The sequence below is a fragment of the Bos mutus genome, chromosome 13, assembly GCF_027580195.1.
Source record: "Bos mutus isolate GX-2022 chromosome 13, NWIPB_WYAK_1.1, whole genome shotgun sequence".
NCBI lineage: Eukaryota > Metazoa > Chordata > Mammalia > Artiodactyla > Bovidae > Bos > Bos mutus.
Window position 1 is genome coordinate 57,054,523 of NC_091629.1, and position 11,238 is coordinate 57,065,760.

Sequence of the window (11,238 nt, forward strand, 5' to 3'; positions counted from 1 at the left end):
TAGTTGCAGGGTGTGGGCTTCTCACTGCAGTGGCTTCTCTTGTGGAGCACAGGCTGTGCAGTTTCAGTTGTAACACATGGATTTAATTGCCCCACAGCATGTGGAATCTTCCCAGACCAAGGATCAAACTGGTTTCCCTGCATTGGCAGGTGGATTCTTAACCACTGAACCACCAGGGTAATCTGGCCCCAGGTATTACAGTTGCTGTGTTTTTCACTTGGACCTTAGAATGAAAGTAGAACAGACTCGAGCCCAGCTTGTGGCCCGGGACCAAGTCCAGCTTGCCAGGAGCAGAGCTCACCAACTGAGGCCAGCCCATATCCGCAGAGCTGCAGCTACCTGTGAGCATTTGCTGTCATAAATCATCAGGTTTGGAGGTTATTACTGCAATAGCTGACTAATACAGTGGCAGAGCTGGGATGAAGCCAAAGCCCTTCCTGTTTCCTCTGTGGCCTAGTTGGGAACTATAGCTGAGATAATTCACTAAAAATATCAGGCAGCAGATTTAAAAGTTCACAACAAATGTTAGTTGTTACTAATTTTTAGTCAATGCTGCATTTTAAAATGTATTTATTTGGCTGCCCTGGTCTTAGCTGTGGCACAAGGGATCTTTGATCTTCATTGCGTAATGCGGAATCTTGAGTTTGCGGCATGCAGACTCATAGTTGCAGCATACTGGATCTCATTCCCTGACCAGGGATTGAACCCAGGCCCCCTGCATTGTGAGTACAGAGTCTTAGCCACTGGACCATGGGGAAGTCCTAATGCTGCATTTCAAAAATTATATTAAAGACACCAAGCCAGTTCAGGTTACTGGGGACATGTAGAAGTTACAGTGTCCTGGCCTCTGAGAGAGACAGTCACCAAAGTAAATCTCTCAGCTCAACATTTTAAAACTTATGATATATCTTACTGTCTATGATCTCATTAAACCAGTCAAAGACCAGCGATGTAGAAAGAATCATCCCCGTTTCATAGTTGCATAACAAGCCCAGAGAGGTTAAGTGACTTGCCTAAGGTCACACAGCTGAGGCATTGAAAGGCAGGATTTGAACAGTCTGCTTCTTCTAGTTCAAGGCTTCTAATAACTCCAGGTAAGAGTCAGTTTATGCCCCCATCTATTCAGCCCTGCATCCCTTCCCATCCCTGGCAGATGCTCAGGAGATGCAAACTGAAGGCAAGAAGGCATGAGAATATGTAAAATAGATAGCTAGTGGGAAGTTGTGGTATAACACAGGAAGCTCATGGTGGTACTTTGTAACAACTTAGAGCCCTGGGATGGGGGATTGGGAGGGAGGTTCCCTCCATGTCAAGAGGGAGGGGACACACGTATCCATGGGTGTATGTGCGCTCAGTCCTTTCCAACCTTTTGGAGCCCCCTGGACTGTAGCCCACCAAGCTCCTCTGTTCATGGAATTTTCCAGGCAAGAATACTGGAGTGGGTAGCCCCTTTCCCTCTCCAGGGGATCTTCATGGCTGATTCACTTTGTTGTATGGCAGAAATCTACAGAACATTGTAAGGCAATTATCCTGCAATTAAAAAAAAATTTTTTTTAAGGCATGAGAAGAGTGGAGCTGGGAAAGTGTGACAGCTGCATGCTCAGGTGGGGCCTGATATCTTTGCTTTAGAAATTAAGACACTAATCAGAGTAGCTCTCAGGCTACCCCACCTACGCACCTCCTGGGCACTCAGACACACACCCCGAGGGAGCAATGCCCTGGCAGAGAAGTGATAAGGCTCCCAGCCCAATCTCTCAAATAAGCAGCCTGGAAACCAGGGCCAGGCAGCCCTTAGCTTAGCTCCAAGGGGACAGCATTCAAACACTGTTCAAACAACAGTTAACACTGTGCCCGGCACCGTGCCCCCTCAACTAGCAGGGCAATGAATGCTGAGTGAGGTGTGGCATTATCCCCATCTTACCTTTCACAAAGAGGCTCCAAGATTCTGACCTGACCGAGGACACACAACTGCAAGTTGTAGCACAGCACAAACAGTCTTTCTGCTTCTAGATTCCCTAAATATAACACTACTTATTCTTTGTAGTGACTGTATTATATTCCTGGTAGGTATGTACATTATTTGCTCAGTCGTGTCCAACTCTGTGCGACCCCATGGAGGGTAGCCTGCCAGCCTCCTCTGTCCATGGAATTCTCCAGGCAAGAATATTGGAGCAAGTAGCCATTTGCTTTCTCCAGGGGATCTTCCTGAGCCAAGAATTGAACCTGGGTCTCCTGCATTGCAGGCAGATTCTTTATCATCTGAGCTACTAGAGAAGCCCCCTGATACAGTTACCATAATTTATTTATCTGATTGGCAACAGATAAATCTTGACAACTTTTCACTATCACAAATAGCTATAATAAAATCTTTTCTGTTTATCTTTGCCCACCTCGGTGAGCACTCCCATAGCCTAAATCCCTAGACAGAGATTGTTGGGTCTGCACAAATTTTGGGGTTGTTTTTGCTTTCAGCCATGCTGCACAACTTGTGGGATCTCAGTTCCCCAACCAGGAATTGAACCCAGGCCAAGGCAGGAAAAGCCCCGAGTTCTAACCACTAGACCACCAGGGAACTCCCAGGTCTGCACATTTTAAGTTTGGCTACAACAAGGTTACCAGGTAATCACATGGGCCCAATGTACTATCTCCCCTCTCCCCAGGGTATGGGAAGACCTGTTTTCTGTGCTGTGTGTGTTCAATTTTAAAACTCCCCAGAGACTGCATTAGGGGTTTCTATGACAATTTCTGAAGGTGACTATACTGCACAGGGTTTCCCTTAACAGAACCTGCCTTCTTCTTGATAGATACTGAAATTGGTTTGATTTTGGAGACTTTTTTAAAAAGCCTTCTGAAGTTCATCCCTCTGGGAGCCAGGTCCAGCTCTCCATGCCCAGGAAGTTGCTACGAAGCCAAGCAATCAGGTCTGAACTGCATTAGTTCTGAACTGAACTGCATTAATTAATTGTTGATGCAGAGAAAAGCCGAGGTGTGATCAAGTGCACCCAGAGGTCGGCTTCCCCATCACTCACTGGGAAGCCAGCTGCCACCTCAGCTGAGTGGGAGTCTCTTTTCATGTTGTTTCCTTAAATAAAAGTCCTAACCCGCTTGGGAGAACTTTTCATCAAGCGGAACAGAGAAATAGAGTCGAAGAGTTGGTGAGGTTAACCAATCTGTGCCCACCATTTATCAGATATGGAAATTGAGACCCAGAGATGTTGACTGACTCGGTCAGGGTCACACAGAAGAGCAGATAAAGCAGTGGGGGAAGCCAGCTCCAAGCACGCATTTGCACTTCTAGCTGAGTGCTCTTGATGGCACAGCAGGGCGCACCCAGGATCTCCACTGACATTCTTTTAGCTTGCCATGTTTCCTTCCATTGCTCTTGACCATTAGGGGAAAGTTAGGTCTCCTGAGAAGAGATACCTGAATGACAATCGTGGCACTGCACGCCCGTGCCTTTGCGTGTGCTATTCTCACGTTCTGGGATTCTCTTCTCTGCCCAACCGTTTGAACTTTTCCCCATCCTTCCAGACCCAAAAGAACTAGGTTCCGGAGAAACATCTCATGATTCCGCAGGGCAGCTGGTGGTCCCCTGCTCTGCGTTCCCAGGCCCTGACCTTGGCCTGTGCTCAGAACACTTGATGGTGGCTGTCGGCTCATCAGGCATCTTCTCCACGACTGAAAATTCCTCAATGCAAAGATGTAGCAAATTCACCTTTGCAACCCCAGCACACACCTCAAGCTCTGAAGGGACAGACTTTGAACCACAAGCTTCAGAAGGGAGGGACTTTATTATCCTGTCCCAGCTCCTGGCTCACAGGATAAACTCAAGAAGGGTTTGGTGCTGCTGAGGGCATTTGAACTGGGAAGAGCGTCAAATCCTGGAGCCCTTGAACGTTCTATAGACACTGTGTGGAAGGACTGAGTAGGTCAGGCTGACAAAGGAGTAGGCGCTAAGAGGTACAGAAAGTCCTCACAGGCATACAGGCCTCCAGAGTGAGAAGGCGTTTTCACAGATGACCTCGTTTGAGTCAACTGTAACCGTCCTTTGTGTTACTTCTACGAGGCTTAGCCTTCCTCCGACTGCCAAGAAAACTGTTTGCAAATCTGGCAGATACAGACCTCAGGGCTCTGAGACACGGATGTGGCACAGGGGCAAGGAGCTAAGCAAGCTAAGAAATACGTGACAACCCATCCTTAGTTTCCAGGGTTTAGGAGAAAATAATTAAGAGTGGCAACAGCCTTGAAATTCCCTATCTGTGACGAGGGGCTCCACTAAGAATTACCCTCCTTTTGTAAAGCGGGCTGAGCTTTCCTGGTTCTGGAATTAAAGGCTGTGGAAAAGAACACACGAAACACAGCAATGTGGGGTTTTCATTATCTCCAGTTTACTTCATTTGCCTGTTTACACATACGATCTGTGTGTGTACAAAAACAGTGGCAAGAGCCATTCGCTAAACACAATCTGGTACTCAGACTACGACAGATGCACGTGGAAAATGAGGCGCCAGTGAATGAACCTCAACACGGAGGCAAACCAAGCACGGCGGTGTTCTGTGATTGCAGACGCCCTCGGAAGCCTCTTGTTCAGCACCGCGGGAACAGACACTTTTCAAAAGACGAGGCTATTTTGACAGGATACCCAGACCCTGAATGGCACTCCAAAGAAGATGCTGGTTTCCCTGCCTTCTCTAGAGAAGCCAAAGAGTCCTAAAGGTGTAATCAAGAAAAAGGAAGCAGGGGGGTGGTCACCTGCTACGCCCATGTGCTGGGCATTGACCTACATCATTTTCCCTTCATCCCGACAGGACCACCTCCATTTTACAGATGGAGAAATTGAGGCATGCCCACGGTCAGACCGCTCTTGGCAGTGGTGGTGCCAAGATTTGGACCCACCTCTCACACCTGCCTAAACCCAAACGCTTTCAGCCTTGCCATGCTGTCTCACATACAGATGGAGAGCATGTCCCCCAGCGACAGGCAAAGCGATAAGACTGAGCAGGAAGTGGAGGGAGACTGATGACTCGACAAGATTCGGTACCGGACGCGTTCCACGGAGTTAATGTAGGGCTGAGCTTGAATCAGACCTGCAGGAGAGAAATGTCTGGAGATGTTTACCTGGGACAAACAAATACTGGCGTCACCTCGTGTCTGTTGCCTTTCGGTGCTGAACCTGACACTTAGGAGGGATTTCGATCCCTTCAACAAGCCCCTGCCACCTACCCCACCCCCTCGGCCACCCCTGGTTTACAGATGGAGCTCCAGAGAGCAAAACCCTTCTCCCGGGGGGGCCCATGGCATCTTGCCAGTGCTCCCGAGGCGTTGTGGCGACACCTCCAGAATCTCACTGCCAGGTGCTCCTGCCACCTGTGGGTCCAATGCATCACACCTCACACTTTGATCGATACAGGATAAGCTGTGGCCAGATGAGATACGCATTTTAAATACATCTTTATAAGCAGTATGTTTTACACTGAAGATTTCCCAGACATCAAGTTCCTAGCAACCTAAGCTTGAGTTAAACCAATCAAGTGCTTATCAGTTAATGCTATTATCAGGCTTGACTGGGGGCAAAGAGTATAGAAGAAGCTTCCAGGATGATTATCCAAAATGCAAGGGGCTGGGGATGAAAGGCTTACAGAGACACAGAGAGAAGGAAGGGGTATCTTATCACAGCACTAACTGCGTCTTTGTAGGGCAGACGAAACAGAGTATCTAACCCTTTCCAGCATTCTCACGGTGAAGGTCACACAAGGACAAGGTTGGAAGTTGAGAATGCTGCAAACGGGAAAGAAAAAGTCAAGTTCGAGGGCAGATGAACAGACGCTGGTTTGCTGTGGTTTTGGTGGTGGTCCAGTTAAGAAGAGGGAGGGGCCAAAGTCAAGCCACCATTTAACAGGGACGTTCCTGCAAACAAGTTGGCTTCTTGCCCTCAGAAGCAAGGAGAGACATCTTCCTCCACTTCTGACTTACCATCATCTTGTCTAAACAGGCAAAAATGTTCTGGGCCATAGCAATGGACAGGAGACTTATTATCACACGACTCTGAAACACTGTTCAGTCTGACACCACTAATGCCTGGTCAGGAGAGTTTCAGTGCAAATAGACATTTTGCAAAATTACTCTGACTCAGCTTAAAATTCAACAAGTTATTCAAATGTCTGCTTCCCAGTTTGATTCTTAACCGAGAAAACAGCCCCGCGAGCTTGAATTTAATACCATAAAGCCGAGAGTGTTCTAGTGTGCTAAAAAACCCTCAAGGCGCTCGACACGTGTGCCAAAGTGCAACACTGGAGTCGTGAGTTATTTTTTGAAGTTCTGTCAACAAAGAACAAATACCATTGTTGTTATTAAAAACTATAAAGCATTCACTCAAAACAGAAGGGGAGGGGAGATAACCTTATTGCTCCAAAAACCAATATATACTAGACAACATGGACAGAAAATTATTAGTGTTCATTACATAAAAAGTGTCCAATACTCCGTCGCAGAGGCACTCCAGTGTGACTGTTTTGGTAGTTAATCACAAGTCAGTTGAAGTATTTGACATTCCACAGATAGAACAAATACTACAACCAGACTGTGTCTTTTAGGCGGTTGGTAGTGATATATAAAGAACCCTGCTGGAAATAAATGCTTATGCAAAGCTGACCAGAGGGCATGGTTGTTAATTAACAGCATTAGCAGCCCTTGACACAGAAGACAGCTAAGAATCAGGGAGCAAGTGACGGCAGCAAGGGAGGGTCCTGAGCCCCCCCACCCCATTTAGCCACACCAGAGAGGCCTTCCTGATTCTGCCCTCTCACTGAGCCTGAGCTCGCCATCCAGGGACAAAAGGGACGTAACAGATTAAGGTCAAGTCTTGCCAGGGATGCAAAGTGCCTGACTGGGGATGGTGGTGCTTGTAATACAGCGTGATGTCGCCAGGCCCAGCCCAGCTCCCCAGACTCCACCACCACACCCCCTCAACCCCAAAACTGCCCGGTAAGCTTCCTTCCCGAAGCAGGATCGATCATTTAGTCAAACAATTAAGGAGAAAAAGAAACAGAAAAAGCTTTCAACCCTGGTCCTGCCCTCATCCCTTTTGTTTCTCTTATTTCTTGTAAGTGTCTTGCTTCAAGTTCAAACTGGAGCTCTGGGGAGGGAGTCCTGGAGAAAAGGATTTCAGATACCAACAGCCGTACGTCCCATACCAGCCCAGCAGACCGAACAGGGTGCCAAACACTTTCTGGGACAAGTTGTGGAAGTAGACGGCCGTGCACAGAAACATCCACACCCAGATGAAGGTCAGGAAGCCCAGGGCCACCACCAGGGTGGTGATGGCTGCGTGGAGACAGTGGTTCCTGTCCGTCTTCACCTCGTGCAGCACGGCCATCTCCTCCACAATCATGAGGGCGCAGAAGGTCAGCAGGAAGGAGTGGCCTGAGATGTCGAAGCCGTGCCAAAAGCCCCCTTCCCCGTGGCACTGCTGCTTGCTCTGGTGCTCCTTTCTCTCCCCCTCCAGGGCTGGAGACTGGTAGCAGCTGCCCGTGTAGTGCTCGATGTTGGAGAAGATGGCCGTGCAGACGTACCAGATGGCCGTGCCCACGAGCAGGGTGCTCAGCCGCCGCAGGACCAGGCCGGCCTTGCCCGTCAGGTGGTAGTTGGTGAGGGCGATGAAAGGCAGGAGGAGGCAGAAGGTCCAGGCCCAGGCCACTTTGACAAAATACCTGGGAGAGGAGGAGAGTGGAGGTGAAGAGCGGGGATGTGGCAGAGAGTCCCGTGCCATGCCTCAGGACTCTGGACTCGTGAGCAGGGAAAAAGGCAAAAAGGTAATAAGAGCTAGAGACGACAGCTTCACCTATGTAAGTATAACCTCAAAGAAAGAAAGTGAAAGTGTTAGTTGCTCTATCGTGTCCGACTCTTGGCGATCCTGTGGACTGTAGCCCACCAGGCTCCTCTGGCCACGGAATTCTCCAGGCCAAGAATACCGGAGTGAGTAGCCATTCCCTTCTCCAGGGGATCTTCCTGATCAGACCTGGGTCTCCCATATTGCAGGCAGATTCTTTACCATCTAAGCCACCAGGGAAGCCATTAACTCCTAATCCTGACACAACTCTATGAGAAAGGTACTGCTATTATCCCCACTTTATAATAAGAAAACTTTATCTGTACAGAGGTACAAACACAGAGGCACAGAGAAGCATCATGCCCAAAGCGGAGGCCATCGGAGGTGGAGCTGGGGTTCAAATCCAGGGCTGCTATCTTAGGCACTATGTTATTTGCTCAGGAAAGTAATTACAGACCTTTTATGTACATCCACTTTCCCACAGAACACTCAGTTACCCTGTGAAGAAGGTGTCATTAGCCCCATATTATAGATAAAGAATAGTTTGGTAACTTGCCCAGGATCACACTCACACGACCAGCAAGCCCAGGTGAAACCAAGGTTTGGCCAGCCCCCAAACCCATGCTTTCTCTACACCAAAGCTTTTTCCTACGTGGCAGAAATGATCAGACAGAAGCTTGGCTTCAGGCTAGAAGACCCAGGTTCCAATCCTGACTCTGACTTATCAACACACTTCTCTGGGCCTCCATTTCTCAACTGTCAAGTAGAACTGAGGGGACGAAATGACCTTTAAAATCCCTTTCAGAGCCAATAATTCACTAGCTCCCTTTGATTAAATTATCGGGTTGACCACAAAGTTCGTTAAGAGTTTTTCCGTAACATTTTAACTAACCCAATAACCAGCACAGAAGTGTGGAACAAAACACTAGAATTCATGGAAACTCTCAAACGACAGGAACTTGTCTGCCAGGCTGCTGGGCACCCAGCTCACCCAGGCCAGATTAAGCAAGCAGCTGCCTTGTCTGCCACCCCTGAGTTCATCAAAGGTAGATGACCTAGAGACCAGGGGCGGTCAACACACATGCAAGAGACACCTGGGGCCAGGACCACTCTCATAATCTAGTCTCAGCCCAGCCTCCGTGAGTGGGGAAGGAAGGAAGGTGGGCCAGAGACAGTAAGACTCTTGGGTCCCAAAGCCTCCTCAAACAATGCCCAAGCACCTGTCATGAAAGTCTTCCCTGGGACTGACATGCAAGGATCTGGCTAGAGTCAAGACCTGTCAGGTATCTGATGAAGCTGCTGCAGAAAGAAACTAGGGTTTTAAGTAGATGAACAAAGTTGGACTGACTCTTGCAAGACACCACAGACACTGTAATTCAAAGAAGAATGGAAGCTCACACCAAGGGAGAAGTTTTGTCTTTCAGACTTTCCCTTCACTATTGCAAATCAGTGTTTGTGTCAATAAACTTAAAATCCAAGAGGTTTAAAAAAAGAATAAAAGGACTTCCTTGGCCATCCAATGGTTAAGACTCCACACTTCCAATGCGAGGGTGTGGGTTCAATCCCTGGTAGGGGAACAAGCATCCCACATGTCTCTGGGCATGGCCAGAAAATAAATAAATTAAAAAAACAAAAAGGAGCGGGTGGGTGGACTTAAGGAGAAGTCTCAAAGAGCTCAACTGGAATTGCATTCCTGGGCCACTGCCATGAACTTTGAGTAGCTGAGAAGATCCAAGCAGATCCAGGGGAAAGGTCATAGACTGGAGGGTTCCGCTCCGGGGTGATTATCTTGGAGCGGGGGATTGTCACAGGCTAGGACAGGCTTTCAAAGGTGGGAGTTGTGGGGGGAGGGAAGGGGTGTTGGGGAAAGAAGGCAGGTCTACTTGCCCCACCCAAGTGTGATGGGATTCCGTCACCAGCTGGGGGGAATACAGCACTTAGGGCGGAGGCTCACGGTCTGACACTGGCAGGCAGGAGGGAGGTGGCATCTCCCCTAAAGCAGGGGCCAACTCCTAATCCCGAGGGGAGGCACGGGGAGCAGCCACAGAGGCTGGTTCACGCCCCCTTCCCATCTCCCACCTCTACACACACGGAGATACACACACCCTGCCCGTCACCCCTGCCCAGTCAAGCTCAGACTCTCTGCTCTGGATGTGCAAACGCGACTTGCTAGTGACACTAGCTATCCCAGGGTCCCCTCGTCGAGACACGCGTGTAGACACAGCTGCCACGATGCGGAGAAGGACCTCCCCTTCCAATGACCCGTCCATGAGAGCAGCTAAGCCCCGGCTTTCTGGGCAAGCCGACAGTGACGGCTACGGCGGGGGCAGGAGGGGACCCGGGGCGCACTCACACGTTGAGGACGTTGCGCTTGTTGCTGAGATAGCTCTCGGGCAGCGGGGAGAGCTCCTTGAGGAGGGAGCCCGCCAGCATAGAGGCCGCCAGAGCCCAGGGCAGGTATTTCCGCACTGCCGATCGCACCAGCGTCCCCCGGAGGACCCACGCGCAGCGCTCCAGGTGCTCCATGCCCGACCTCGTCGGCCACCGTCCTCCTCCGCGCACCCTCTCGGCCACCGTCTTGCCCTTCATCCGGGCCGGCGCCACCGCCTCCCTTTGGGCGCATGCGCGCCGCTCGCAGGTCCCGCCCCTGAGGGGCGTCGGGCTTCGGAGCCCGCGCGCGCCCCCTCCTGGCCGCCTGCAGCCTCTGCAGCGTGCCTGTCTCCGAATTGCTCATCCCTCTTTTTTGTTGTTCAATTGCGCAGTCCGACCGCATGGGCTGCAGCAAGCCAGGCTTCCCTGTCCTTCACTATCTTTTTTTATTAAATACCAACTATTTGTTTATCTATCTATCCATTTATCTATCTATCTATTTATTTTTGGCTTCCCTGGGCCCGGATCCATCCTTTCCTTGTTCTCCAAATCTGGCCTGCACAGTCAGGCAGATTAGAATTTCAACCTCTGTTCCTTGCTCTGGTCAGAGGAATAAATGCTTGTGGGAATATTTGCTGCAGGAGGGGGAGAATGAACGTAGCACTGTAGGAACTGGAGCAGTGGTCCCAGCATCATTTAGTCTCTCTCTTGGTAGCTCTTCTTCCATAGAGCCTTAGTTTTCTCACCTGCAAAATAGGAAGAGGACAGATCTACCTCTTTCCTAAGAGTTAGTTATGAACTCGAGGTTCCTTATGGTGGTCCAGATGCAGGGATGTGAGAAAATGAAATAACTGCTTGAAATTGTTATATTTACATTTTAAAATACTTTATTTTCCCTTTTAAAACAACTGCGTATTTGTATTGAGTGAAAATGCTGGACCCTGGGAGTTAATGGCAATCCAATGAACATGTTAATGAGTCAGTCACTCTTTTAACACAGAGTTAAACCGTTTCATGGGCAGAGGAGTCTAGAGGGCCAC

General features: G+C 49.3%; 1 protein-coding gene across 1 annotated transcript; it reads right to left on the reverse strand.

The window, feature by feature from the left end:
• Nucleotides 1-4,366: 4,366 nt before the first annotated feature.
• FITM2 (fat storage inducing transmembrane protein 2) lies at nt 4,367-10,433 on the reverse strand. The gene is made up of 2 exons (XM_005903189.3): nt 10,182-10,433; nt 4,367-7,709 (listed from the first exon to the last, which is right to left on the reverse strand). The coding sequence occupies exons 1-2, from the start codon at nt 10,415-10,417 to the stop codon at nt 7,094-7,096; spliced, it is 852 nt and encodes a 283-aa protein (XP_005903251.2). The 5' UTR covers nt 10,418-10,433; the 3' UTR covers nt 4,367-7,093.
• Nucleotides 10,434-11,238: the final 805 nt, after the last annotated feature.

What these genes read in the sequence shown, in the direction of transcription:
- FITM2 (XM_005903189.3), bottom strand. Translation starts at nt 10,417, where the DNA reads ATGAAGGGCAAGACGGTGGCCGAGAGGGTGCGCGGAGGAGGACGGTGG. An exon ending in AAGCGCAACGTCCTCAACGT is followed by an intron (nt 7,710 to 10,181) that starts GTGAGTGCGCCC and finishes CTCCTCTCCCAG; the next exon opens with GTATTTTGTCAAAGTGGCCT.